This window comes from Anomalospiza imberbis, chromosome 2, assembly GCF_031753505.1.
Source record: "Anomalospiza imberbis isolate Cuckoo-Finch-1a 21T00152 chromosome 2, ASM3175350v1, whole genome shotgun sequence".
Classification (NCBI taxonomy): domain Eukaryota; kingdom Metazoa; phylum Chordata; class Aves; order Passeriformes; family Viduidae; genus Anomalospiza; species Anomalospiza imberbis.
The window spans coordinates 42267640-42291842 of record NC_089682.1 but is presented as its reverse complement, the minus strand read 5'-3'; the positions used below and the strand labels follow the sequence as shown (position 1 = coordinate 42291842).

Here is a 24203-nt window from a genome sequence, read left to right as displayed (position 1 = left end):
TCAAAGAACCATGCCTTACACAGATTAAATTTGTGCTGCTGAATTACTGTGCAGTGCTGAACACTTTGCTGAGCTATGGCACATTACTAAACAATTCATTTTCCAGCACTTTCTTTATAAATAAAATTACTTCTAAAGGAACTTTTTAAGCAGAATGAGGAAAGATACGGCTTTCGCTGTTGTCCTCATAATTACCCTTAGGATAATTAAGGAATTATCAAAAGAAAACTGTATAAGCAATAAATTTGGCAGCAATATTTTATATTGTCACTTAAAAATATCAAATTACAAGAAATAGTGTAAATCCAGTGACTAACCTTACATTTCTGTAGGTTTTCTTGTTCTTTATCTGAGACAAGTATCTTCAGTGCTTCCCCTCTGAGTGGATTTCTTTTCTTCGTATTTGCATATCCTGTGCATGATTATGACTGCTGAGGAATGTTGTAAAAACCTATGTCAGTGAAGTTTTATGATGTAATTCATTTACAATCATCTCCTATAAATATCTGTTCATGTGGATTATTACTTTCCTTCTCAGGCTGTGTCTTTTGTCAGTCCTTAATTCACAGAAGTTTTTGAGACAGAAATGAAGCTGACAAAATCATCTGATAAGAAATACATTCCTCTTAGTAGCGATGAGATTTTCTTTGCTTCTCTAGTTGCAATCTTTGTGTGTGTTTGTGTTGGACTGATTGTACTGTCTTGGTTATCAATCCAGGAGTTGGAACGAGGTAAGTAGCCAATCTTTAGCTACAGACCTTTAGGAATTCCTTAGACTTTGAAGACAGTGCTCTTACAATTGTAGTTGTATTTTTTTAATTACATGCTATGTTTTTAATGCTGGGGGCAGAGGAAGTGGTGTTCTAGGGTTTATGTGTTTTCCTTCCCTGGAAATTGATGTCAACAAAATAGGGGAAAAAACCAAACACTGGAATCATGCTCTGAAGGCATATAAAATAATTTTCATGGATTAGGCTTTGGGAAAGGTCCCTAAGACACAATCCAAGCTATAAAGCTTGGGTAATTCCACCATGTTCATCAATTAGTGAAGTTAATATGGAAAAGTGTGAAATTTTGCCTTTTTCTCCATGTATGAGTTTTGAATCAGAAAACAAATAATCCACTGAAAGTCTAATAATCCCCTAGAGTTTGTGGGGCCTATCTCTTGGAATCTATTAATTTTTTATTGAAAAAATATTTTCAAGTCATTTATTGGTGTGAGAGAGCTCCTGCATCAGTCAGCTGCCTGCACCATGTAAAGCTCAGATGAAGTCACTCTTAGTCTTTATTCAGTTCTTGGAATGTGATGGAAGAAGTTACTGATACTCAAAGCAAACTAAATTATCAATGTTTCATGATTTTCAATTGGAATTAAAATTTTGGTTAAGAAATAATGTGGATATAAGTTAAGTGGGAGGGCCACACCTGGAGGACAGCATCCAGTTCAGGGCTCCAAAACATGTGGGGGATATGGAGCTACTAGAGAGAGTCTCAAAGGGATTTTTGTTGCTGAAGAAATATTCTGTTACATTGATGACTTTACTGCTTTCATTAACCAAAAATCCATACTATTTCATTCTGACGGCTAAATTTTCATGAAGACTGAATTTTCTGTAAGAATTATGTTAAAAAAATAAAAACAACTAACCAAAGCCATTATGTCAGAATATCATATTTATTCCTTCAATTGCCATTGTTTTTATTTCCAGATTTTAGAAACTGCACCACCTACCAACTTTCTTACCTTCTTACTAGAATGTTATCACACTCCAGTAAAATAAAAGGGTATCTTATTGAATCTAGAGACAGGCTTTTACTTAATGACTTTGTTTTTAGAAGAAAAATAGGCCAAATTTTGTAAAAATATGATTATAAAATATTTTAAATTATAGTTGATATATAATTTTTAAAGGTTTTTGCTATTAAGAAATATTTTTAAACAGATTTGCAATTGTCTTAAGGAAAAGCCTTCAAAGAAGCCCAAAGCAGTCTGCTATTACTATTGTTATTATTATTATTAGTTGATATTAAATCAGTGTCATTATGCTATGCCTTCCATAATAAACTGTTCATTGTAGTATTTATTGCTTATCTGCTGTTATGTTTCAGTTATTAAATTTACTAGAAATGCCTCTGCCCAAATTAACGTGCAAATTAGACCATATGCCAAAGTCAATATTATGGGTTTTATCTAACAGTAAATGAGAGAGATAAAAAGGAATAAATAAGAAAGAGGGGACTGGGAGGGGAGAGTAAGGTGGAGACAGATTAAGTGGAAAATATCAACACTACATGGATCTTGATGGCATCCTGTTGATCTTCTTGGTGGTGAGGGTTTCTTGAAAAACACAGAATCCAGTGAATATGTTTGGGCCAGGTGGGAATGCCCAGGTTCCTGTTAGGAGGTGTCTTCAGGGAGGAGAGGGCTTTGGTGGTCACAGCCTCTTTATGCAGTTTTGCCATAATGGGCAAAATGCCTTCATAACAATGTTTAAGCCATGAACTATAATATTTTAGTCTCTGACATCTTCTTTTGTCTTAAAACTTGCTTTGATGTTAATGCCTTCAAACACAATCTAAAATACCACTAGTACTGCAACTGGTAAGCCAAAGGCATTTCCTATCAATCAACTTTAATTCAGATATTTTCTAAGAATTTCCAGTGTGTTACACAGTGAAGAAATATGTTTTAAATGTATAATGAATTCTTTTATGTATACCTCATGTCTTGTAGTATATTAAAATCAAGATTAAATTTGCAGCAAGGACCAGTTGTCTAATTTCTTTATAAATTCTCCCAGAATTTCATATATGTATTGATGAGAAAGGTCAGGTCAAAAATAATTTAGCTATTCTGACACTGAATATTTCTGTGCTGTCATCAAAACCAGTTTACACATATAAAAAAGAGCACTGCCAAATACATAAAGTGTGAGGCAATAATTCATAATATTTTTTATCCAGAACATACAAAATACTCATAATTCACTATTTGTCTTCCCGTTTATCTCTGTCCCTTGTGTCAGACATAACTGGGCGTGTCATCTTATCATTTATGCACTCACAGTGTTGCTGAAAAACAGCATCTAAAACAAAATGGAAAATAATGAGAACTAAGGGTTAAGGGTATTCATTAAAATATGATTACAGTTATAACTATTGTAAACATCAAAACAATTTTTTTTCTTTAAACTCAGCACTAGGCAGAACATCTCTAATCACAAAGCAGTAAAAAAAACCCTAGAAATTATTGTATTGATGATATGTGTGAAATAAAATCTAATGTAATAATTTTCATTTATATCTATATAATTAAAATACCTTTTTTTTAATTATCTAGCTGAAGCAGATGTGAATACTCATGGCTATATGGGAATATTTAAAATAGCCTCTGGTGCATCTTTCACTTCAAACTTACAAAATAGTTCATCAGCTGATTTCAAAGTCCTTGCCTTTGATGTCGAAAAATTGGTAAGAACCTATCAGCTTGTGGTTTATTCAAGAGTATTTGTAGGTACATTAATTCCCTAACATTAACTGCTGTTGATGGGTTTTTCTTTCCAGAGTTATTTTGGGTCCTAAGCCTGGTCAGAACCCAATATATTCCTTATTTGAGAAAATCAGTGAATCATCAAAGAAATAACTTGCTTATGTAGTCGAGAAAAAGTTATTTAGTACTAAAGCCATGATTATAATGTGAGAATGTGGGTATTTTTAATTATTGTATTGGTTCAAGATTTCTCTTTTCCATATAGATACAAAATATCTTTCAAGAAAGTGATCTGAAATACAAATTTGAGAGATGTGAAATTTCCCAGTTCAAGTAGGTACAGCTTAATTTAACTTTGAAAATAAATGTCAAAAGTCCTCACTCAGATATTTCCCTCAGAAGTAATTAATTACCTTGATTATCAAGACATCCTTGGGAACCTCCTGTATTATGCCTTTCACACACTCATCTTCCAACATGCTCAGTTTGACACCAGTGTGTGTCCTTGGGCAAACTTCCTTCTCAAGCTGATGTGTGTCCCTGCCTTGACCAAACCAGTAAGGCTGAGCACTAACACTCACTCAGAAAAATTCCATATTTCAAAGAACTGCTGAATTATTTTTTTGCCAAGGTCTGATCCTTGCCATCTAAAAGAAATTTCAGGTTAGAGATCTCCTGGCATAAGCCTGGAAGCTCAGGCACTCATGTCCCTATGGATACAGATCCACTTAATTCACATTCCTTAGGGCGTTAACAAGTAAAAGGCTGTCATTTGACACCAGGAAAAGCACCAGCCTCTGTGTCCTAAAGATTCAATAAATCGGTACAGTAAGATCTGCTTCATTTAGTAAAGCTCATTTTCAATATCCTGGGGTGTTGGTTGTCCTACTGAAGGCCAGCTGACAAAAATGTCCAGGTTTTACAGCCCGGTCTGTGGTGTTTATTCCATCTGCACTATTCTTAATAAGGTCCTGATTCAGCAAAACACGTGAAACACTGTCTCTCATTATTAAACAGTTCCAGGACGTGTCCCCATCCTTTCCAAAACATTCTAATATCGATGGAAAACATGTGGTGTTGGTTGTGGTTTTTCTTTTTTATTGTTGCTTCTTTTTCTAAAGGAAATCTGAAGATGACCATGACAGATTGACATCAGAGACCAGGTAATTTTATATAACAAAGTTTACTTAAAATATAGGCAAGAGACAATGATACTACTAATTTAGACAGTTCTTCTGTGGACTGTGAATAGATTAAAAAAAAAAAATGAAACCCAAACACTTTTAGAATTTAGATAAGGCCCTCAAAAGAGGATGAAGCTTCAAAACATATCTTTTCTCTTAAAACTTCCTTTAGGATTAGATGAAAAAAAAATTATAGTCTCTGGAACTGTTGATTTAGAAAGAAAAATGAAAGAGTGAGAAAGGTAAGAAAATATCTAGAAAGGAAGAGATATAGGTTTGTGCTGAGTTTGCTCATGTAAAACTGCTTAAAGTGATATCAGATCTCATGTCACTACCAGTAACTCAAGTTTTAAATCAAAAGAAGTCTAATGACACACTGTGATAGGCAAGAACAAAGCAGAGGACAAAAGATTAAGACTCTAGCAGAACTGAAGAACTGTGGGAAATGAATGGTATAATTGGCTGTCTCATAGGTAAACCCAGAAAATTAAAGTACACATTACATGAAAACAGATCAATAGTCCTGTGCTACCACATGTTCTTGTGAATCAATGTAAGTACATAAAGTTGATAAATATGTGGAGGGGATTAGTTTATTTGAATGACTGTCCTTGAAAAAAAAAAAAAAACAATCAAGATAATGGGATATTATCTGACCATGAATATCAGTAAGCAATGGGAAGCAGATTTACATTGGAGCAATCTTTTGATTTAAATAGTGAGGACATAACTCTATTAGCTAGGAAGTGGAATATGATCCGTTTATGAAGGATTATATAACATTAAGGGAATGGACTACACAGCAGCAGGAGTAGGCCACTTCCAAAGTGTTGTCCTTGTGAAGGTAGATCCAGTCAGGAAATTTGGTTTCTGCACAAAGAAAGGGACTATTCTCATCAAAATTTGGGCATCAAAGATGGAGACATCTCTGAATGGTTTGCTCAAGACTGTCTTTGTATGTGCTGGGTTTTTAGCTTTCTCATCTGGGCAATTTAGATGCCTTTTTTTAGGAGGAGACCAAATTATGCCAAACAGCTTATTTCTTTCTATCAACCAAAATGAGAATCCAGATATCTTCCCTGTAAATAACTGTGTTGGGCAAAACTCATTCCACCACGGTATCTTGACACAACAATCATAGAAATTGCAGAAAATCTGCTGGTTTTGAATGTTGGATCTTGTTTTTAATACATTAGTAAGGATTTGTCTTCACTTCTGCTTTCAATAACTTTGTCTCAGACATTACTTTCTTTTCATTTTAAAAGTGTTTACCCCTTCAGGCAATCTGCTTGGCATTTCACCCTTGAAATGCTGCTGCTGACTCACAAGGACAGCAATAAAAGCTTTTGTTTGCTCAGCATGGCCTAGAGGTTATCAGAAATATGCAAGAAAGAGCTTTTCTACATATTGCAAACTGCAAACTATGCTCAGCAAAACAACAGGATTAATCACTCCTTACAAAGAGCGCTACTGAGTCAGTTGCAAGTGGGTAGTTTAAGGATAAAAACATTTACACCTAAATTTAAGGAGAAAATGTTTATCTTTGGCAAGTGTCATACTTCAACATTACTTTAGCTGCAAACATAAAACTTCATAACAGTGTCTAGAAAGGATGGAGAGAACAAACAGAAAACACTCTGGATAAAATTCATAGACATTAAATGCAGTTTAACCACAATTTCTAAATATCTCTGTTTTCAGCCATCATTGTTTCCTTGTGAGAATCCAGCAGATCTGCAAAAATGCAGAATCCGCAGATTTCCTTTATAAAAATGGTCACTTTGTATTATATTTTGTCTAATTATACAATTTTCGTAATACTTCCAGTTTCACCTTCAATATTTTAGGGCTAAACTTATTGAACAACAGTAAAGCTACTTCTTTATGTTTCCTCAAGTTCAGCTCCATTGCAGCAATTGAAATGAATGTTATCTTGGGTTTTTTTTTCTGATAGTGTAAGTAAGAGTAGATAAAGAAAAAACAAAGTTTCTCCAAGGTTCAAACTGACCTGATGATTAAGAGATGTTTCTTTATGTCATCTTTGCCAGCCAATACTTAAAAAACAATCTGCCTTTGCCAATGGAACCAATGTTAGAATGAAATATTGTCTAGATAATGTCGTATAGCAGGTTTTTTCATCAGCTTGAATAACTGATTAACTTCTCTGGTTTGTATTGCTAGTGTGGTTGTGATCCTCACCCTTTACTTTACCCAGATGGTAACAGTTGAGAAAATAAAAAATGAGCTGGTTTTGGGTGTCATTGCAAATAACCCTAATCCTGCCAAGGCTTTGAAAATTGATGTGAACAGCATACAAATCGCAGGTAATTTTAGTAAGTTTTTTGTTTGAGGGTTTGTTTGGTTGGTTTTTTTGGGGGGGGTTTTGTTTGTTTGTTTTTTGGTTTTAATTCTAAAAATCCTTCAGAACTGCAGGTAGCAGGAATGAAAGCTTTGGCTCCCAGACAGCAATTGGATAGTTAATTTTTCTCTTGGGTGCCCTCCTCCCCCATTACATAACTTTCCGTAGCAGCTGAAAGAAGAATTTACAACCTTTTCTACTAGAAAGTATGAGTCAGCATTGTGTACTTTCCCTAAGGAGGGAGTAAAGGGCAAAATAGCGGTTTCCCAGTGAAAATGACTCAATTTCACCTCTTATGAAGCATAATATTTGTAACTTTTAGCCCTCTAATTAAAGCAACTAAGCCCCAACCATGTTGTTTCATATGTAAATACAGTTACAATTCTGTTCTGCTAAAGAATAAGAAAAGGGCTCAGAGTTGCAGTGAGTAAAGACTCATTTACTGAAAAATATGTCCTGTAGAAAAAAAACTGCTCTGGGAGAAGTGCACCCAGGGAACTGGCTCCATATTCCTGTAGAGCCTAGGTAAATGTAAGAGGGAAGAACAGGGCTTTAAGGACTAGGTAGCTTTAAATTCTGCAAGTATACAGATATTTCATGTAAGTACTAGAAAATATATCAAAATCTAAATGGGAGCCCTTCAACATCAATGGGAATCTTTTTTTTTTTTTACCTGAATAAAGCTTCAAAACAGCTCTTCACTGAGAATGAGGTTAAAAAAACATTCTGAATTCTTTGAAGAAGAAGTTGATTAGCTGACATTTGAAGACCTGCTGGAGTTACTATTAAGTAAAAACTGAGGAGTGGCAATCTGCTGTGCCATGTCTCTTACTCTATATTAAAAGCTGCATTTTTTGTTAAGTACTTCAAGTATTCAAAGGCTAAATTCAGAGTCTGGGCATGTTTAGTTCTCTTTACTGTTTGTTACAAATTACTGCATAACACTGTGGAAAATGATTGCTCATTATACTTCAAAAATGCCACCAAACAAAAAATTAAGAGCCTCTTAAAAGGTTCATCCATTGATGAACTTTGAACTAGACAAACTTTTATTGCTGTGGATCATTAAAATGCCTCTTTTCACCTGAGATATCACCTGTCCATTCTACCAGGTGTGCTTCAATAAAATAATTGTACCTAATTAACAATCACAATCATATATGGCACTTTTGCACTATGTATATCATCTGTTCTGCCAGAGACATTCCTATTTCAGAGAGGGAGAGAGGTGTCACACAGGTGTGACTTGCTTGAAATGAGTTTTCACAGTGATTAAAAGTAACTTTCTTTCTTCTAAACTATCCCAAGTTAATTTTAACTCATTCATCTCTTCTAAATACTGTTCTCTAAGATGCAGGTGCTCTGCAAATCTCTATAGAATAAAAAGCCTTGAAAGAGATTTCCCAGGTGAAGACATTCTATGTGCAATACAATCAATAGGGATTGAGGATTGAAAGGAACGGCAGTGGTTTTGAAAACTCATAATCTCAACTCATTTTTGGGATCTTTCCTCCTCTGGGATCATGGAGTTTGAGAAAAGACTGGGAACAGAATGGGGCAGAAGGAGGGAAGCAGGACACTTACAAGGATTCAATGAGAAATAGTCACAGCCGATTTCTTTTTAATCTTTATTGCTGTCATTTAAAACTAGACACTGTGCAATAAAAGAAGTTTATAATGAACTTGCTTTCTTCCAGTAGCTGCTGAAAATACTACTACAATGATGCCTTTAACCTCATCAGGTCAGTATCTTTCTCAAAGCAGGCACTAATTTTTGCTACCAATACAAGATGAAGGAAAACAAGACTTGCTGTTCAGCTCACATAACTTAGTAAAGCTGCTCTGGCTGCAGCTGGGGCTTGACTGCCAGGGTCCATTCAGTGATAATTAACTGCTTTCACCATTTCTGACTATTTAAGAAAGCAGTGAGTGATCTGTAGACTGTACAAAATCTGTAGGAACTTAATTAGAGTATCAAACCAAAAGCTGAGTCTCCCTTAACCAGCTGAGCTGCAAGCTGAAGATTTTGCAGATTTAGGGAGGCAGATAAGGCTGGGGAGTCCTGCTCTCATGTTGTGGTTATTGATTTACTAAGCAATGTTGACTGACAGATTTTCCTCCCACTATCCCTGAAAATTTTATGATTATAAGACATGAAGCAGACAAACTTAGTCTCACAAACCTGCCAAAAGTCAGCCAGAGATAAAAACAATACAATAAGTGCTTTATAGCACTAGGTGCAGGTAGTCACATACAAACTGAATGCAAATTATCACATACAAACTCTCCAGGGCAAGGTACCAGACCAGAAGCTAAACAACTGCCCCTATAAATATAGGAGACGAGTATTTATTGATATTCTAATTACAGCCATAGTAATGAAAGAGTTACTATAAGTCTGCTTACAGGCCTACCAACGTGTATAGTCCAAAGTGTGCAAGTACTATAGGCTATTCCCAAAGATACAGTTTAAACTGCTAACATTCAGTTTTTTCCCCTATCTGTTCCTTCTTCTGGTATGCTATCTTAACGCTCCCCTGGTCCTAAGTTCAATCTTGCTAATCATCCTCAAGCAAAAATTTGGAGACTGGGGGAGGTTCATAAGGAAAGGGGAAGGGAGTTGGGAATTGTCAGCACCCAAGGTTGGAATGGAAACAATATTCCTGGTGTGAATTTCTTCTCCTTGGCTTTGGTTCTGCTTGAGGTCACTTTTGTTCTTTTTGGTAATTTTGTCTACTTCCTTGTTCTTTCTGTTTCAGTCCAAATGTCACGATGTACCTACATTTTACCACACGTGTACAGTTACACATGCTGGATGCAGGGTTATGGCTCTGCTGACCCTAAAAACATCCTTTGCCATCTCAACCTGTTACTGTAGTGAGATTTTCTAGTACTTGTGCTTATATCACTGCTGCTTCTTTCATTGTCCTGTGTTTTCCTTTAGGGATTTTGCTGTCAACTTGTGCTTGTGCTGTCACTTTTGGGAACATCTGTAGCAACCAGAATTTTTCAACAGTTTTCAAGATGTAGCTCCCTGATAACTGTTTTCTTAGAACTGTTTGCTCCTGCATGCATCTAGGTTTTAGGTCTTGGAACATTTAATTCCTTCTAATTCAGTTATCCTGCGGTAAATGTATAGACAGATATGTTGGTATAAATATGTTTGTGTGTGTGTGTATCTCTCTGAAAACCTGTGATGGTATGAATTATGTTTTTTTTTCTCTACAGTAGCTGTGAGAACAGTCCATCTATTCACTGCTCTTCTCTCTCTCTGCCAAAGAAATTGTGCCCCTAAATTTGCTGACACAGAAGGCACCGTAACCAGAATGGTCTAGTTTAGCCTAATAGTATTTGCTAAATAAGCATGTTAAAAAATTGGTGGGAAATCCTCCTGCAAGTTTGTGCACTAGGTCTGGGAGAGCAGGAATATCTAACAAAAGTAAGTTGTTGATGGCCAGTGGTCAGCAGCTTCTGCCCAAAAATCTGATGGGTGACAAACTATAGAGAAAACCTTACTGCATCTCCCACTTTATTCCTTCAGGCCCTTAGTATTATAAACTGAGGTACAGGATCCAGTACCTGCAGTGACATGGAGATTGTTTTCAGTTGAAGACATCATCATCCTACTCACATGTTTGAGTCTTAATTTAGAAAGTAAAAATAGTAAAGAGGGATGCTAAAGCAAATTCAGAGAGGAAAAGAGAAAAGACTGTATGGGAGCTGGAAATGCAGGTGCATCCTCAATGAAGTGGAACTTCTGTTGGAGCAATCACAAATACACATTCCATTTTCCCCAGAATGTTTTGCAGTTTACAATCACTAATAAAAATCTGCTTATTTACTTAGGCATTTGTTCCGGTGTAAATATGTATACCCACAGTATATATATACACACCTGTATGTAAATAGACAAATACTAGATAGATTTGAGGCTCCTAATTTATTTGTAGAGCAATTTTATTTGTCAGAAAATGTACATTTGCCTTTTAGTACTAATATTGAAGTTGTCATAACTTTTCTTGTTTCAACAGATCCCACAAGTTTAACTACAAGTTCCCTGACACCAACTTCAGGTCAGAACTTTTACAGGGGAAGACAAGAAAGAATTGCTCCTGGTTTAGTGGGGGGAAGGTGGAAGGAGGAAAGAAATCTTTTGAAGTTATTGAAACACTTGGGTTTCACATAATTTTTTTTTATGTTTATTGTGACACTTGAGCTTCAGGACCAACCCACTCAATCTGGCACTACCATGTCATTACCTGGAGCATGGGGAGCTTTTTTTTTTTTTTTTTATATCTGCAATAATGAAGATATAAAAGCAGATTAACTACTGCTTAATTCTGCCCAAGTGACCACAGAGGTGCTCCCAGAGAGCAAGAAGTAGAGTTCTAACCTCGGGTTGTATTTGTCCAGGTTCAGGACAAGTCACTACAAGCAAGTCCTCAACAACAGTGGGTGAGTAACTGTGTGTGTGGAGGAGCAGGGAGGTTACACAGAGCAATCTGAGATTGCAAAATTGCACTGCTCGTGTACAGCCTCTTCTCACAGCATTCAATCCTTGTATTCCAATCCTGAAAATTCAGAATATGCAGGTTTACCTTAGACCAATGAGACCTCTTCAAGGAGAAGGGACTTCTAAGACTGTACATGCTACAAAAATGTTACACGTGTTATGCATGTTGATGCACACGTTGACACTAATACTAGTTGCTCTTTTTTTTAAAAAAATCATATTATTTATTGACTTTTATGAGGAAAATAAAATAAAATAAGCAAACTGATAGTAAAGTATGACTTCCAATGGACAGAAAGCTGAAGATGTTTGAATTTTGAAAACATTCTCCAGCCTTCTTATATGGTAAAATATATTTGAAATCTACAAGCAGTCTAATGTGTTTACTGTCCTTATTTATTTGAATATAGCACTTATAGCACAAATTAGGGTAATTTGCCATTTAAAAGAGAAGTCAGGAAGTTTCAGTAGGAAAAGTTTATATCTTTCAATCCAGGAGGTGGCAGTGCTGTTTAGTTTTCTGAGCTGAATAAACCAAGAATTGATCATGTTGCATGTAAACAATGATTTCTTGCCTGATGGGCTTGTGCAAAATCTCTTCCTGGGTTATTGGTTGGAATTTTTGCTCTGGGTATAGAATGCACAGTTTTGTCTCTGCTCATCTGTGGAAATTCATTCACTGGCCCTGTGTCACCTCCAACACTTTACTGGAGTATGTTTGGTTCATTTTAATTTCCAGTTGGATGCAAAATGGTAAATCTTGTGGCTTTGTAACATTTGCATTGCCAACACTGAGAGTGTTTTGTAAAGCACTTTAAAATGCTACAATGCATCCATGCCAATATCAGTCTGGGACACACAATACAATATCATACTTAATCTGATTACAGAACTAACAGATCTATTAAAAAAAATAAAAATATGAAATTTTACAGATTACTATTTTCCCTTCTTGTATCAGAAATGTTGACGTTTTTCTGTAAGCATTTATTGAAGTAGAGACAAGGAACTGTGTGAATATTTCTCTAGAATTTAATGCAATTTTAAGAATTTTCAAATTAGTAGTTCTCCAAAGCTTAGTTTAGCTGTGTGTTTCTGTTCACTTTAATAGGACCTACTTCAATTCTACAGATATCTAAGACCAAAACCCTCTAAAGACTAAGAGGTTTTTTTTGCAGTAGATGAACATTTATGCTCTAGGAAAAGGCTATTAGTAAGATGTGCAATTTCAAGGATCTGCCCATGTATTCTAACAGAATTTTACTCTTAACTTATACATTTAATTTGTAAATCTGAAAAGAATATGGTTTCTGATAATTCTGGTGTTTAAGAATCTAAAGGCTCCTTTTTTTAGGATATGCTGGTTAAAAGATCAGATTCCTTAGTGTGATGAGGTGCAACAGTTTGATGTGTTTAAGTTGAAGAAATAAATTAAATTCTAGAGATTTTTCACTGTTATTTAAACCAAAGTAGTTTTCTCACATTATTTGAACATAAGTAATTGGAAAATGTCATTTATTATATTGCATAAAGTAGTTTATTTGTGTAAAGGAAAAAAAAAAGAAATTCACAGATATTTTCTTCCAGCCTTACTTCAAGCTTAGCTTCAAAATATATTTCACTTCTGAGAACTGTCTCCATTCTGTGCCAAATTTATCTTTTTAGTATGTGATATTTCATTCCAGGCTTCTAAAAATGCAGTTTTGTAAAACACAATAGAGTGGTTGATTTGATTTGTGGCAAAGCAACCAGAGGTAAGTCAATTTTCCTTTGTAGTGAGACTGCATTACTGTTGTACTGTTATTGCTCTCATCTTTATTATTCCAGCTGAGTGTTTGCCACCTGCTGAACTCTGTGCTGATGGTGCAACCTGCATTAGTGAAGATTTCTTTTGTGATGGAGTCTGGAACTGCCCAGATGGTTCAGATGAATCTGAAAAAAGATGTGGTAAGAATGTACACTCCTGGAAATCAGTGTGTTTAAACATCTGTTTAAAATACTGTCAGTAGTTTGTAAATAGTTTATGGGCAATAAACTGCACAGTGAAGTCCAAATCAATTCTACTAAAAATAATGAGTGATTTTTATAATATTTATCTTGCAAGAGGAAACAATGTTCTGTAAAATTCTCACTAATGAAGAATATGCTTAATAAATAATGAAATATTAGACTCTTTCTGTTTTAATATAAAGTTGTACATTTTGTGCTTACTATAGAAACATTACTAATATAAATCCTATGTAGATTACAAAATAATACAGAAATTTAATATGAAGATTTGCATCAGTGATATCAAACAGTGTTCAGACCAGATGATCTATATCGGTCCCATTCAAGCTCAGCCTGTCTCTGATTCTATGAAGCTACAGACCTGAAACCCCATTGGAGTTTCACATAAAGAATTCTTATCCTGCAGTGCCAGTCAGTTTGTTTGCCTTTGTCTTATCTTCAAGTACTGTGTCCATTTCTGGGCCCCTCACCACAAGAAGGACATTGAGGGCCTGGAGAGGGTCCATGGAAGGGCAATAAAATTAGAGAACAATTCATGTGAGGAGCTGGGAGGCCTCAGCCTGGAGAAAAAGCAGCTCAGGGATCAACTTCTCGCTCTGTACAACTCCCTGACAGGAGGATGGAGCCAGGTGCGGGTCAGGCTCTTCTCCCAGGCAAGTAGTGACAGGACCAGAGGAAATGGCCTCAAGCTGGCCGGGGGACATTCAGGTTGGACATCAGGAAGAATTTCTTCACAGAAATGCTTGTCCAGCATTGGAACAGGCTTCCTAGGGAAGTGGTGGAGTCACCATCCTTGGAGGTGTTCAAGAAATGACTGGACATGGTCTGGTTGACAAGGTGGTGATCTGGCAAAGGCTGAATTCAATGATCTTGGAGGTCTTTTCTAACCTAAGTTATTCTACTCTATGATTCCATCTGACTTCCTGGTTTCCCCAAGAAATTTTTTTGTACCAAGGATTTTGACTACATTACTCCTTGCTAAACTGCCCTGCAGTTTTGCTGGGAAGGTGTGCGGGTTAATGCTGCCTGCATTGCTCTCCACAGCCTCAGCTCTCAGTTAAAAGTCTGTCGAGTTGCCTTGCAAAGAGAACATTGCAAATGTTTTAGGAGCAATGGGAACAATTAACTCCCTGAGTGTTTTGTTTGCTTGTTTATTTGCTGTGGTTTTTTTTTTGTTTTGTTTTTTTTTTTTTGGGGGGGGGCTTTTTTTAATATAAAATTTAGTGCTAGAAATCTGGAAAGCTTCTTTCCATTTTGCTGTGAGAAGAAGAAAACATTGAGGGCAGACTGCTTCAGCTTTCAGAAACATGTGAAATGCTGGACTCTAAAAACAAACAAGCAAGTAAAAGACCAATTATGTTTTTATAGAATCTGAAAGCTTGATTCTGAAGGTTTGTGACAGGCTGAGCCCATAAATGTAATTTTCTTCAGAAAAAAATAAAAGAGAATTGCAGATTCTCTTCCCATTACCTACATTTTTTTCTGACTGCAGTCAGCTCAGGAAGTAGACTTGGCTGAATATTTTAGGGAAAATATCCATCAAAATACTTCAGTAGTATATTCACTGAAGCACATCAAAATGTCTACTTATCATAACAGCTGCGTGTATCTAAATCATAATAATTATTGGCTCTGAGTTGGTCCTTCTATGGTTGAGGAAATCAGAAGGTCCTAAGGTTCAGCTAGATCTTAGTTCCATGGAAAGCATTAGGTAACATAACCCCACAAAGTTATTCAGTCATTCATTTCTACCATCATACTTTCTTTTTTATGAGACAGCAATCTTATTTGGGGTATTTGTTATTTTTTTTTATTTTAGATATTGCTAAATAAGAAAATCTAGGCCTTTATATTCATAAAGTAATATTATACATCTAATAAAATGAATGATTTTTACTTATCGTCACAGAATCACAGAATGGCCTGGATTGGAAGGGACCTTAAAGATAATTTCATTCCAACTCCCTGCCAGGTACAGGGACACCTTACACTATCCCATATTGCTCAGAGCCCCATCCAACCTGGCCTTGAACACTTCCAGGCAGGGGACATCCATACAGTCTCTGAGCAACCTGTTCCAGAAGTTTTTTCCTACTATCTAATCTAAACCTATTCTTTGTCAGTTTGAATCCATTTCCCCTTGTCCTGTCAGTCCAGGCTCTTGAAGTAAACTCTCTCCATCTCTCTTGTAGGGTCCCTTCATAGAAAGGACACAATTATGTCACCCCAAAACCTTCTTTTCTCCAAGTTGAATAATCCCAATTCTCTCAGCCTTTCCTCACAGCAGAAGAGCTCCATCCCTCTGATCAATTTGGTGGCCTCCTCTGGACTCTTTCTAGCAGGTCAATGCCCCAGCAAGGTCTGAATTTACAAATTTCACCCATATTTTATTCAAGATATTACATTCATACCTGCTATAAATGACAGAATTTAATTGATATTATGCATTGGTAGATACAGACAAAAATAAGCTCAAATACTTGAAGTCAGTGCTGTGTAGGCATGACTCAGCTGTGCCCTGGAGGCCACACAGGGTTTTAAGTTATGAGTTGTGTTGAGTAGAGGTTTTCAGCTCAGGCATAGACTTTTATGCACATGGCTTTTGGATGTGATTTGCACATCTCTCCAAATCTCTACCGAATATAATTTGTGAATGTTTTCCCCTTTGTAACTGAGGATGTTATTCCTCATTTCAGTACAACTGAGCTAAAAATTTCAGGAATGTGCATACTTAATAAAAGTAGTAAATAAAATAAATAAGTACAAATAATAAAAGTATTAAAAGTAAAATTATAAAATAAATATTAATAAGAGTAAAAATAGTCAGTGTCAGACGGGAAAACAGCTGTAGTTACAGTCCAGAGAGCTGGATGATTTACCCCTGTTCATCTTCACTGATGCCTGGTATTTCCAAACAATTTGGTCAGTTACCACTAGTGCAGCAGTTTTGGTTCATAACCTTATAGAAGTACACTTTTGACTGGAAGACAAATTGTTGGTCCATGTTTCTTATATTATTCTATTGTCAGTCTTTCCTATCCAAAACCTCAGAGCTTCTCTAATTTTTTGTATTTAAGTTTCTTAGCAGATTTTATAAAACCAGTGGAATGAGGGGTAAGAAGCTGAATGCACCTTTGGGATAGCTGCCAATTTTTTCCACATCTTTAATGTTTCACATTTGTCCCATTCCTAGAAACTCAATATGATCACATGAAATCTAAAATTGTTTAGATTTTCAGAAGTTCTTCAGAGTTTCACAATGAGATTTATGACAAATTCACAATTCACTTCTACATGCAAAAGAGTTGTTGTCCTCTAAAAAACTTGGTTTGTTTTTCATCTTGATTGTTATTCCCTCTAGTATTTCTGATTTCATAATGTCAATGACTTAAAAATATAGGATTAAAAAGTGAATTTTAGTAATTTCTTTCCTGCATTAGAGAGAATTCAGTAAAATCTCAGATTTTCAGAAGAGATTCAGGCAACTGAACACCTTTTTTTTTGTTTGTTTTATTGATTAAAATTATCTTGAAAGGTCTCTTCCTGGCTCTGCAATGCAGTGCAGTAACAAAAGGCTTCACAGAAGCCTTTTCAATTTAGCCTAGCAATTTCAGTGAAAGGGTCTCTAGAAAAATGTGAAGTCTGAACAGCAGCCACTAATAATGACTGGCATTGCTGTAAAGCAGCCACATAGCACGTAGGGGTACAGAAAGGGAGACTGGAGGCTGATCCCAGGAGGGGTTTCTGCAGACTCTTTGCAGTTATTTTATGTCTAAACTATCATTTTGTGATTACTCACCTCACAGCATCACTAGAGCACTGAGAGAGACTAATCAGAAAGTAATGAACTGGCCTTTGGCAGAGAAAGATCCTGTCAAGTGAAATAAGTGGGCTTGACTTGACCAGTTTGGGGAACTTCTCCCTCAAATTCAAGGCTAACAGGATGAAGTCTTCATAATGTCCCATGTATGGAACATAAGAAAATAGAAGTGGACAGCAAGATACATGTTGGGGAAAGAGTAGTATCCTTTGGCTGCTTCAAAGGATATCTCCTGTGTCCTTAGATGAACAACTGCAGATTTTCTTTGGGCTCCAGGATGAGGCAAAAATGTAATGACTTCCATGCCCATCCATCTTTGACCACAGCTGCTTTCTCCCTGCAAGGAGGAAGCACTGGGAGGTTCTCTAGGGAAAAAGGACCAGTCCCTGCCCTCTTCCTGCTCGGTTCTGACACACTAACCACTGACTATTGCTAGTCTACCTAAGGGCCTGATTGAATTTACTCACTGTCTCTTAAGAGATAAAAAACAAATAGAATAAGAAGATAAGAACAATCATAATAATACGGGGCTGGAGCACCTTTCTTATGAGGAAAGACTGAGGAAGCTGGGGCTGTTCTGCCTCAAGAAGAGACGACTGAGAGGGGACCTCATCAGTGTCTGTCAGTGCCTGCAGGGAGGGTCAGAACGGGGACCAAGCTCTGCTTGGTGGTGCCCAGCAATGGCACAAGAGTCAATGGGCAGGAATTGATGCACAGGAAGTTTCACCTGAACATGGGGAAGAACTTCTTCACTGTGCAGTGACCAAACACTGGAACAGATCCCCCAGAGATGCTGTGTAGTCTCCTTCACTGGAGATATTCCAGAAATGTCTGAAAACAATCCTGTCCCATGTGCTCAAAGTTGATCCTGCTTGAGCAGGGAGGTTGGACCCATTGTGGTCCCTTCAAACCTGACCCATACTGTGATTCTAAGAGAAATAAATGAGCAAACACTTGTAGTTGATTTTATTAGGAAAGTATGGTTATCTTTTTTATTATTGTCCATACTATAAGGTTCCTTTTAGATCAGATTATGTCTTACTTGTTAACAGCACCACATTTTCATAATCTTCATTGATAACAAGCTGGGCGCTTTCCTTCTTCTCACACTGATTTTCTTCTTCTTATTGGTAAGGACAGGAAATATGTGAATTAAAGTGGAGAAAAAAAGTACTTCTATACCAATACCCAGCTCTAATGCTAATATAGAATAATAACTATCATTCCTCTCTATGTATTTAAAATCTTATGTGTTCTACTTTCCTCTTAAAGATTGAAAAAGGGAATATGTTTCTATTTCGGCTCATGCATTAGGCATGTTGGCAAAGTTCATTCTGCACTGTCTTTATTTATGGTCTACAGCTGCCTGAAACAAAGCTTGACTTTTATTTTGTGTTTGCTAGAGTGAAAGGCAGAAAGAATTTTACACTTATAAAATGAACGCACAAAGAAGCCTAATTTATTCTTTTATATATAATTTCCCAGAGGATGACAATGCTCTATAAAATTCCCATTTAATTTTCAATATGATTGGTTATTTGTAATTTGGAGCATCATAATAGGTATTATTTCATTTCTGAAATTAATTAAAAGCTCTATATAATTTCTGATCATCTGCCTCGAATTGATGAACTTGTCCTTACCTCTCCAGATACCACTGTGTATCATAAGGGAAAAAAAAGTATTTTTAAGCCTCTGCACATGTGTGGTACTGATTTTATCCTTATGTGAAAGCCCTATGATACGCTTTGAACTTCTGAAGAGAAAACACTATTAGACAGATTCTTAACATAATGTTCAAAAGATGAAGCAAAACCTTCAGCAATTCTTCTGAATCTGCTGAAATAAAAATCTCTACATGAATTATCATTTCCAATCTTGCTGAGGCTTAAAAATACTTATTTTTTCCTTTTTTTGAAGTGAAGAACTTTCATAGAATGGAATACCAACACCAAGGGAAAAAAATTATGAAAGCCCTTTGAAAAAATAGATGGTGATAAATAACATTTACCTCAGCTGAATAAATTCAATAGCTGGCAGGAAAATTGGGATCCACTTATCTCTTCGAGTACTCAGTAATATATAAGGCAAGGAACCAGGAAGCTCATAAAAGTAGAGATAACAATAGTCAACCATATCCCCTTTTGCTTTTATTCACGTGATATCAAATCGTCTCTGGTAGAACAAACACAGTTTTCTGATTTAAAGTAGTTGTAGATAAGAACTGGTAAGGCAAGATCCTGTTTCCTTATAGAAGTATAGAGTAAAATGAAAGTATTGGATTATCTAAATCCAGTTGCTGTATTTGAATTATTTAGATTAGTTTAGATTAGTTTGGATTAGTTGGATTATGTCTAATTTAAAAATTAATTTTCTGTACTGCTTTTCTTCTCATATAGTACTTTGAGATCAAACAGTGATAAGAATTAAAATGGGAATAAGTTGATAGTGTATTTTTTTTTGTCTTCATATTGTTGCTTACAAAGCACTTCCAAAGGTAATCCATGTAAATCAATATCCAGGGTCACCCACATTTTGGCTCTGATTCTGTTTTTCAAATGTCATTCTGACAAATGTTCTTCATTATATCTTTACAGCTGCAGTTTGTGATGGAAAATTCATGTTGACTGGTTCCTCTGGGTTTTTTCACTCTATGAATTATCCAAAGCCATATAATGAAAACATTGCTTGCCAATGGATAATAGTGTAAGCCATTTTCCAATAATTTTGTAGCTAACATATTTTTGATTATAAGGTGATCTTGTTTCCTGCACAATAATCTTATGCCATTTGCTTTTGTTCCCAAATACCCCAGCACAGAAAATATGTAATACCATTTTCTCCTTTGTGTTTATGTAATTTTTCTTTATGAATAATCTCCCTAACTATATCAACAAATTTTCCACTTACAAAAATTCTTAGGTACAATTTTGAGAAATCCTGTGTGTTATATACATCCAGAGGAACATAAGTGTAAGTTCAAAATAAATCACATAACTCAAAATAATTGCAAGATTTTTTTCCCCAAAGGATTATATTAAATAGTAGTCTTCAGATAGTGGCTTTATATTATGTAATTCTTATTAAACAGAGTTTTCAAGAATTCCCTTGTCACTTAGGTGTAAAGGTTTCATATGTGAGTTAAGAGTACCTGTGTACCTATGTAATTTAGAAATATGTTTTAGAATTGCATAATTAGCATTTTACATAATAGCACCAAATGCCTGTTAAGCCTTAGGCACAAGAAGTGGATTTTTTTTTCTTTTTAATCAAGGATATATACCTACAGCCGGGGACAACTCTTTGATTTTGACTCTCTAAGTCTAGTTCTTAGGCCAGGGAGAAAAAAGATAGTGACATTATATGATGATAAATCTCATCCAAAAGTACATTGTAAAGTAAAAAAATTGGATGATCACAAGTTAGACAGTCCTAAAATCCCTCCTATGATTGCCAATTCAGATGTTACTTCTTTGAAAGGCAGTAATTCTTATTAAGTTTTATAATAATGGCTGTTCTTTGATTCTGAGAAGTATTAATTTGGCAGAAGATTTCAAAGGAGATTAAAAAATTGCCTTTAAAATTGCAGAAGATTTGAGCTTCTCATTCCAAAGGCTCCTTTGAAAGTGCTAGGCTTTGATTTTGTTCAGAACTTTCATCTTCACCTTGAAATAGTGGTTTTCCTTCTGTTTAGTACATTTTTTCCTTCTCATCCTCAGTGGTACTGATCACCAGTAATTAGTGACAACACCTGGCTTTAAAATACAGGCGTGTCCCAGGAAAAGGACAAGAATTTTTCCCTTCAGAATATGTCTGCTTTGTTCCTCATTTCATGGCATTGCAGAATTTGAGCTCAGTAAATAAACATGTCCCAAGTGCCCTCCTTCCTTCTAAACTGTTGATGTTGCTCCAGGTGCTGCTATGGCTACAGGAAGCATTGTATTAGGTAGATATATATACCAGGTATGTAGCTAGTAAAAACTTCATTTTAGAGAGAATCATTAGCAATTGCAAATGATATGGTAGAGGTTCTGCAGATATGTGTAATTACAGATTGAAAAATGACAAAAAACAACCATCAGAATTTATTTTCCACTTAACTACTTTAAGAAGTCAGGCAACACTGAGAGTAAAGCCCTAAGAAATTAAAAGTGGTGCTCAAATTTTTGTCTTTCTTTCAAACAGAGTTGTTTCCAGGAGGGAACTTTTGGGTTTTCCAATAACCTACGTCCCTATAAAAATGTGTTAAAAGGCAACTTATAATACATCCAATATTGGATTTTCTTGTGCCTGCCTTTGTCTAGAAATATTTCCCCATTACCTTTAGGAAGAGCTTTTATATTTTTATGCCCTTTAACTCCAAATGAAGATCCAATCTGCTCTCCTTAAAGAGCAATATGCTCAATATTTCCCTGAAAGTTTAGCTTCCTGAACCTTTCAACTATGTTTTACTCTTTTCTAAACAAAGCTATTTCTCCCATCTGGAGAAATATAAAATTACAACAACAACAAATTTTAAACGGCAAAATATCTAAGTATTTATTTCACACTTATCTACTTATCATTACTGATAAGCACCATCAGATTGCTGTTAAAAGCTTATTTTCTTTGAGTCTCTGAATTCTGAAAAAAGCCCCACATGGTGGTAGCTAAGCTGGTAGTGTTTTAGAATTTGGACTACCATATGTGTCTAATGGGAGAACAAATTAAATATAGATTATTCATAGAGCATAACTGTAGCAAAATAAGGCCAAGAATTTTTACACTTCAAGTGACTTCTGTCATTAACCTTGTGTGATGATTTGGATTTGTAACAATTTCCCAAAGAGTGGGTTTGAGATCATCAATTCTGCATTCAAATCCTGTTTTTGTCATAAGAGACAGTGTTTTGGACTTCCAGGAGAGAGATTTTGATATCTTGCTGTTCATATTCATATCTTGATACTGTTCCTCTGGGTTAGGGAAGTCTACCTCAGCAGTGAGATATCTAAGAGTAATATTGATTGCAATTCAGTGAGATACAGAGGACAACGAAACCCAGACAAAACCATCCAAAACCCCCTTCTAGAACTGATAATCACATTCTAAAGTTCAGAACATTGAGATTCTAGAATACAATTAATTCCAGTGTGTAAATGTGTGTGCACTCTGTTACAAAAGGTTTATGCCCAATTCCTTTGGCAATTTTACAAGTTAGAAAAATAGATCATCTTGATTAATAATCTTGACTAATATAATTTCATGTTGCTTCTGAACTTTTCATTCAAGCACTCAATGACTTCAATGACTTTACTGAAGTCAAATAATAGATTTTCAGTTTTGAGTTTGTGTTTCTTTCATTGCCTTAGAGTGCCTCAAGCGTTGTCCATTAAACTGAACTTCACTTCTTTTGAAACACAACCCTATTCAGACGTGCTGAGTATTTTTGAAGGATTAGGACAAAATAAGGTTTTAAGAGGTAAGTTTATTTTTCAGTTAATAATACTAAAATCTAAGTGGTAAAATAAGCATTTTGAGGTATCAAAAACTGCACATGTATGTTTAAGAGGAAGACTGGATCTGCATAAAGTTAGTGTGTTAGACAATTAATCTCAATATACCTATCCACCTTTTAATTTGACCAGAAAAAACCCTTATACATTATGAAATTTCTACTTGTTTTTTGAGATCTTATTTGAATGATCTTGATAACTTCATCAGCCTCATGGTCTTGTGGGATCCATGTTCCATTGGAAATATATTGTCAGAAGTTCCTATAATATCACACACAGTAATATAAAATGAAAGCATCTAAACTGAACTTGGGTGGGAAAATTGTTACAAAACATCCTGAAAACCTTTACAAGTATGGCATTGTTTTCCTCAGATCTTGGAATACTGATGATACCTTATCTCTATCTCTATGTTCTACTCTGAAAACTAGGATTGTACCCATTTTTCACAAGACTCAGTCCATTCAGCTGAATTCCATCAGAAATGGAAAACGTATTCTGAAGATAGACTACAGGGAGATAAGTGTATCAGAAAGATATATTATTATTTATCCTTATTTTCGGAAATAGGTGGAGAATGGGAATGAGAAATGGTAAAAGACTAGCTGATATCCATATTGGTGGATATGAGAGATGGAATATGCAGATTATTTATGTCAGCCAAACAGCTAAATGCTTCAAGAGTTTGAAGCTATTATAGCAGGATTGCAGTAAAACAGGAAAACCATCCCTTAAGACTCAATAAACTAATACACTGTGCTTTTGTGACAACACTGGAAATTTTAATGTGCTTGTGATTATTTTCTCTCTAACTGTATGTTTGTTTTTTTTTAATTTGTTTCTAGCTTCTCTGTCAGGGACCAATCTTGAAACAATTTACATTTTTTCTCATGAGGCTACAGCACAATTCATGTCTGATTATTCAGAGAATTATAATGGCTTTAATGCAACATACACTGCATTTAATGCGAGTGAACTAAACAGTAAGTGGTGTGTGTGTGTGTGTGTGAGAGGGTGTGTTTGGTTTTTTGTTTCTTTTTATCCCAAAATTTTGGTGAATCTACATTTTCAGTTTGAGAAAATGGAGGTGGAAAGGGAAACAGCATTTTCTGACCTCAGTCCAATACCTAGATCCACTTTGAAAAAATTCATACTGTTTTAAAGATCAAATAAATTATTTATGTAAGGCTATTCACAGGTTTACAGGCCTGTATCTAGCAGTAGGTTGATGTCTTAAAAAACTCATCTGTGTAAATAAAACTGTGATTGAACCTCAATCAGATTCCACTCAGCCAGTTTGTTCACTAATCAACACTATGAAATCATTGACCTCAA

At 35.5% G+C, this 24203-nt stretch overlaps 1 protein-coding gene across 1 annotated transcript in view; it reads left to right on the top strand.

Moving 5' to 3' along the window:
- Nucleotides 1-518: 518 nt before the first annotated feature.
- Nucleotides 519-24203, top strand: part of TMPRSS15 (transmembrane serine protease 15) — a 52364-nt gene continuing 28679 nt past the window's right edge. Inside the window, exons 1-11 of the mRNA XM_068180322.1 lie at nucleotides 519-731; nucleotides 3341-3471; nucleotides 3756-3823; nucleotides 4612-4653; nucleotides 6856-7018; nucleotides 10872-11106; nucleotides 11447-11488; nucleotides 13374-13493; nucleotides 19974-20082; nucleotides 22725-22834; nucleotides 23714-23851. Of these exons, the coding sequence (XP_068036423.1) occupies nucleotides 587-731; nucleotides 3341-3471; nucleotides 3756-3823; nucleotides 4612-4653; nucleotides 6856-7018; nucleotides 10872-11106; nucleotides 11447-11488; nucleotides 13374-13493; nucleotides 19974-20082; nucleotides 22725-22834; nucleotides 23714-23851 (1303 nt within the window). The 5' untranslated portion in view covers nucleotides 519-586. The remainder of the gene's footprint in view (nucleotides 732-3340; nucleotides 3472-3755; nucleotides 3824-4611; nucleotides 4654-6855; nucleotides 7019-10871; nucleotides 11107-11446; nucleotides 11489-13373; nucleotides 13494-19973; nucleotides 20083-22724; nucleotides 22835-23713; nucleotides 23852-24203) is intronic.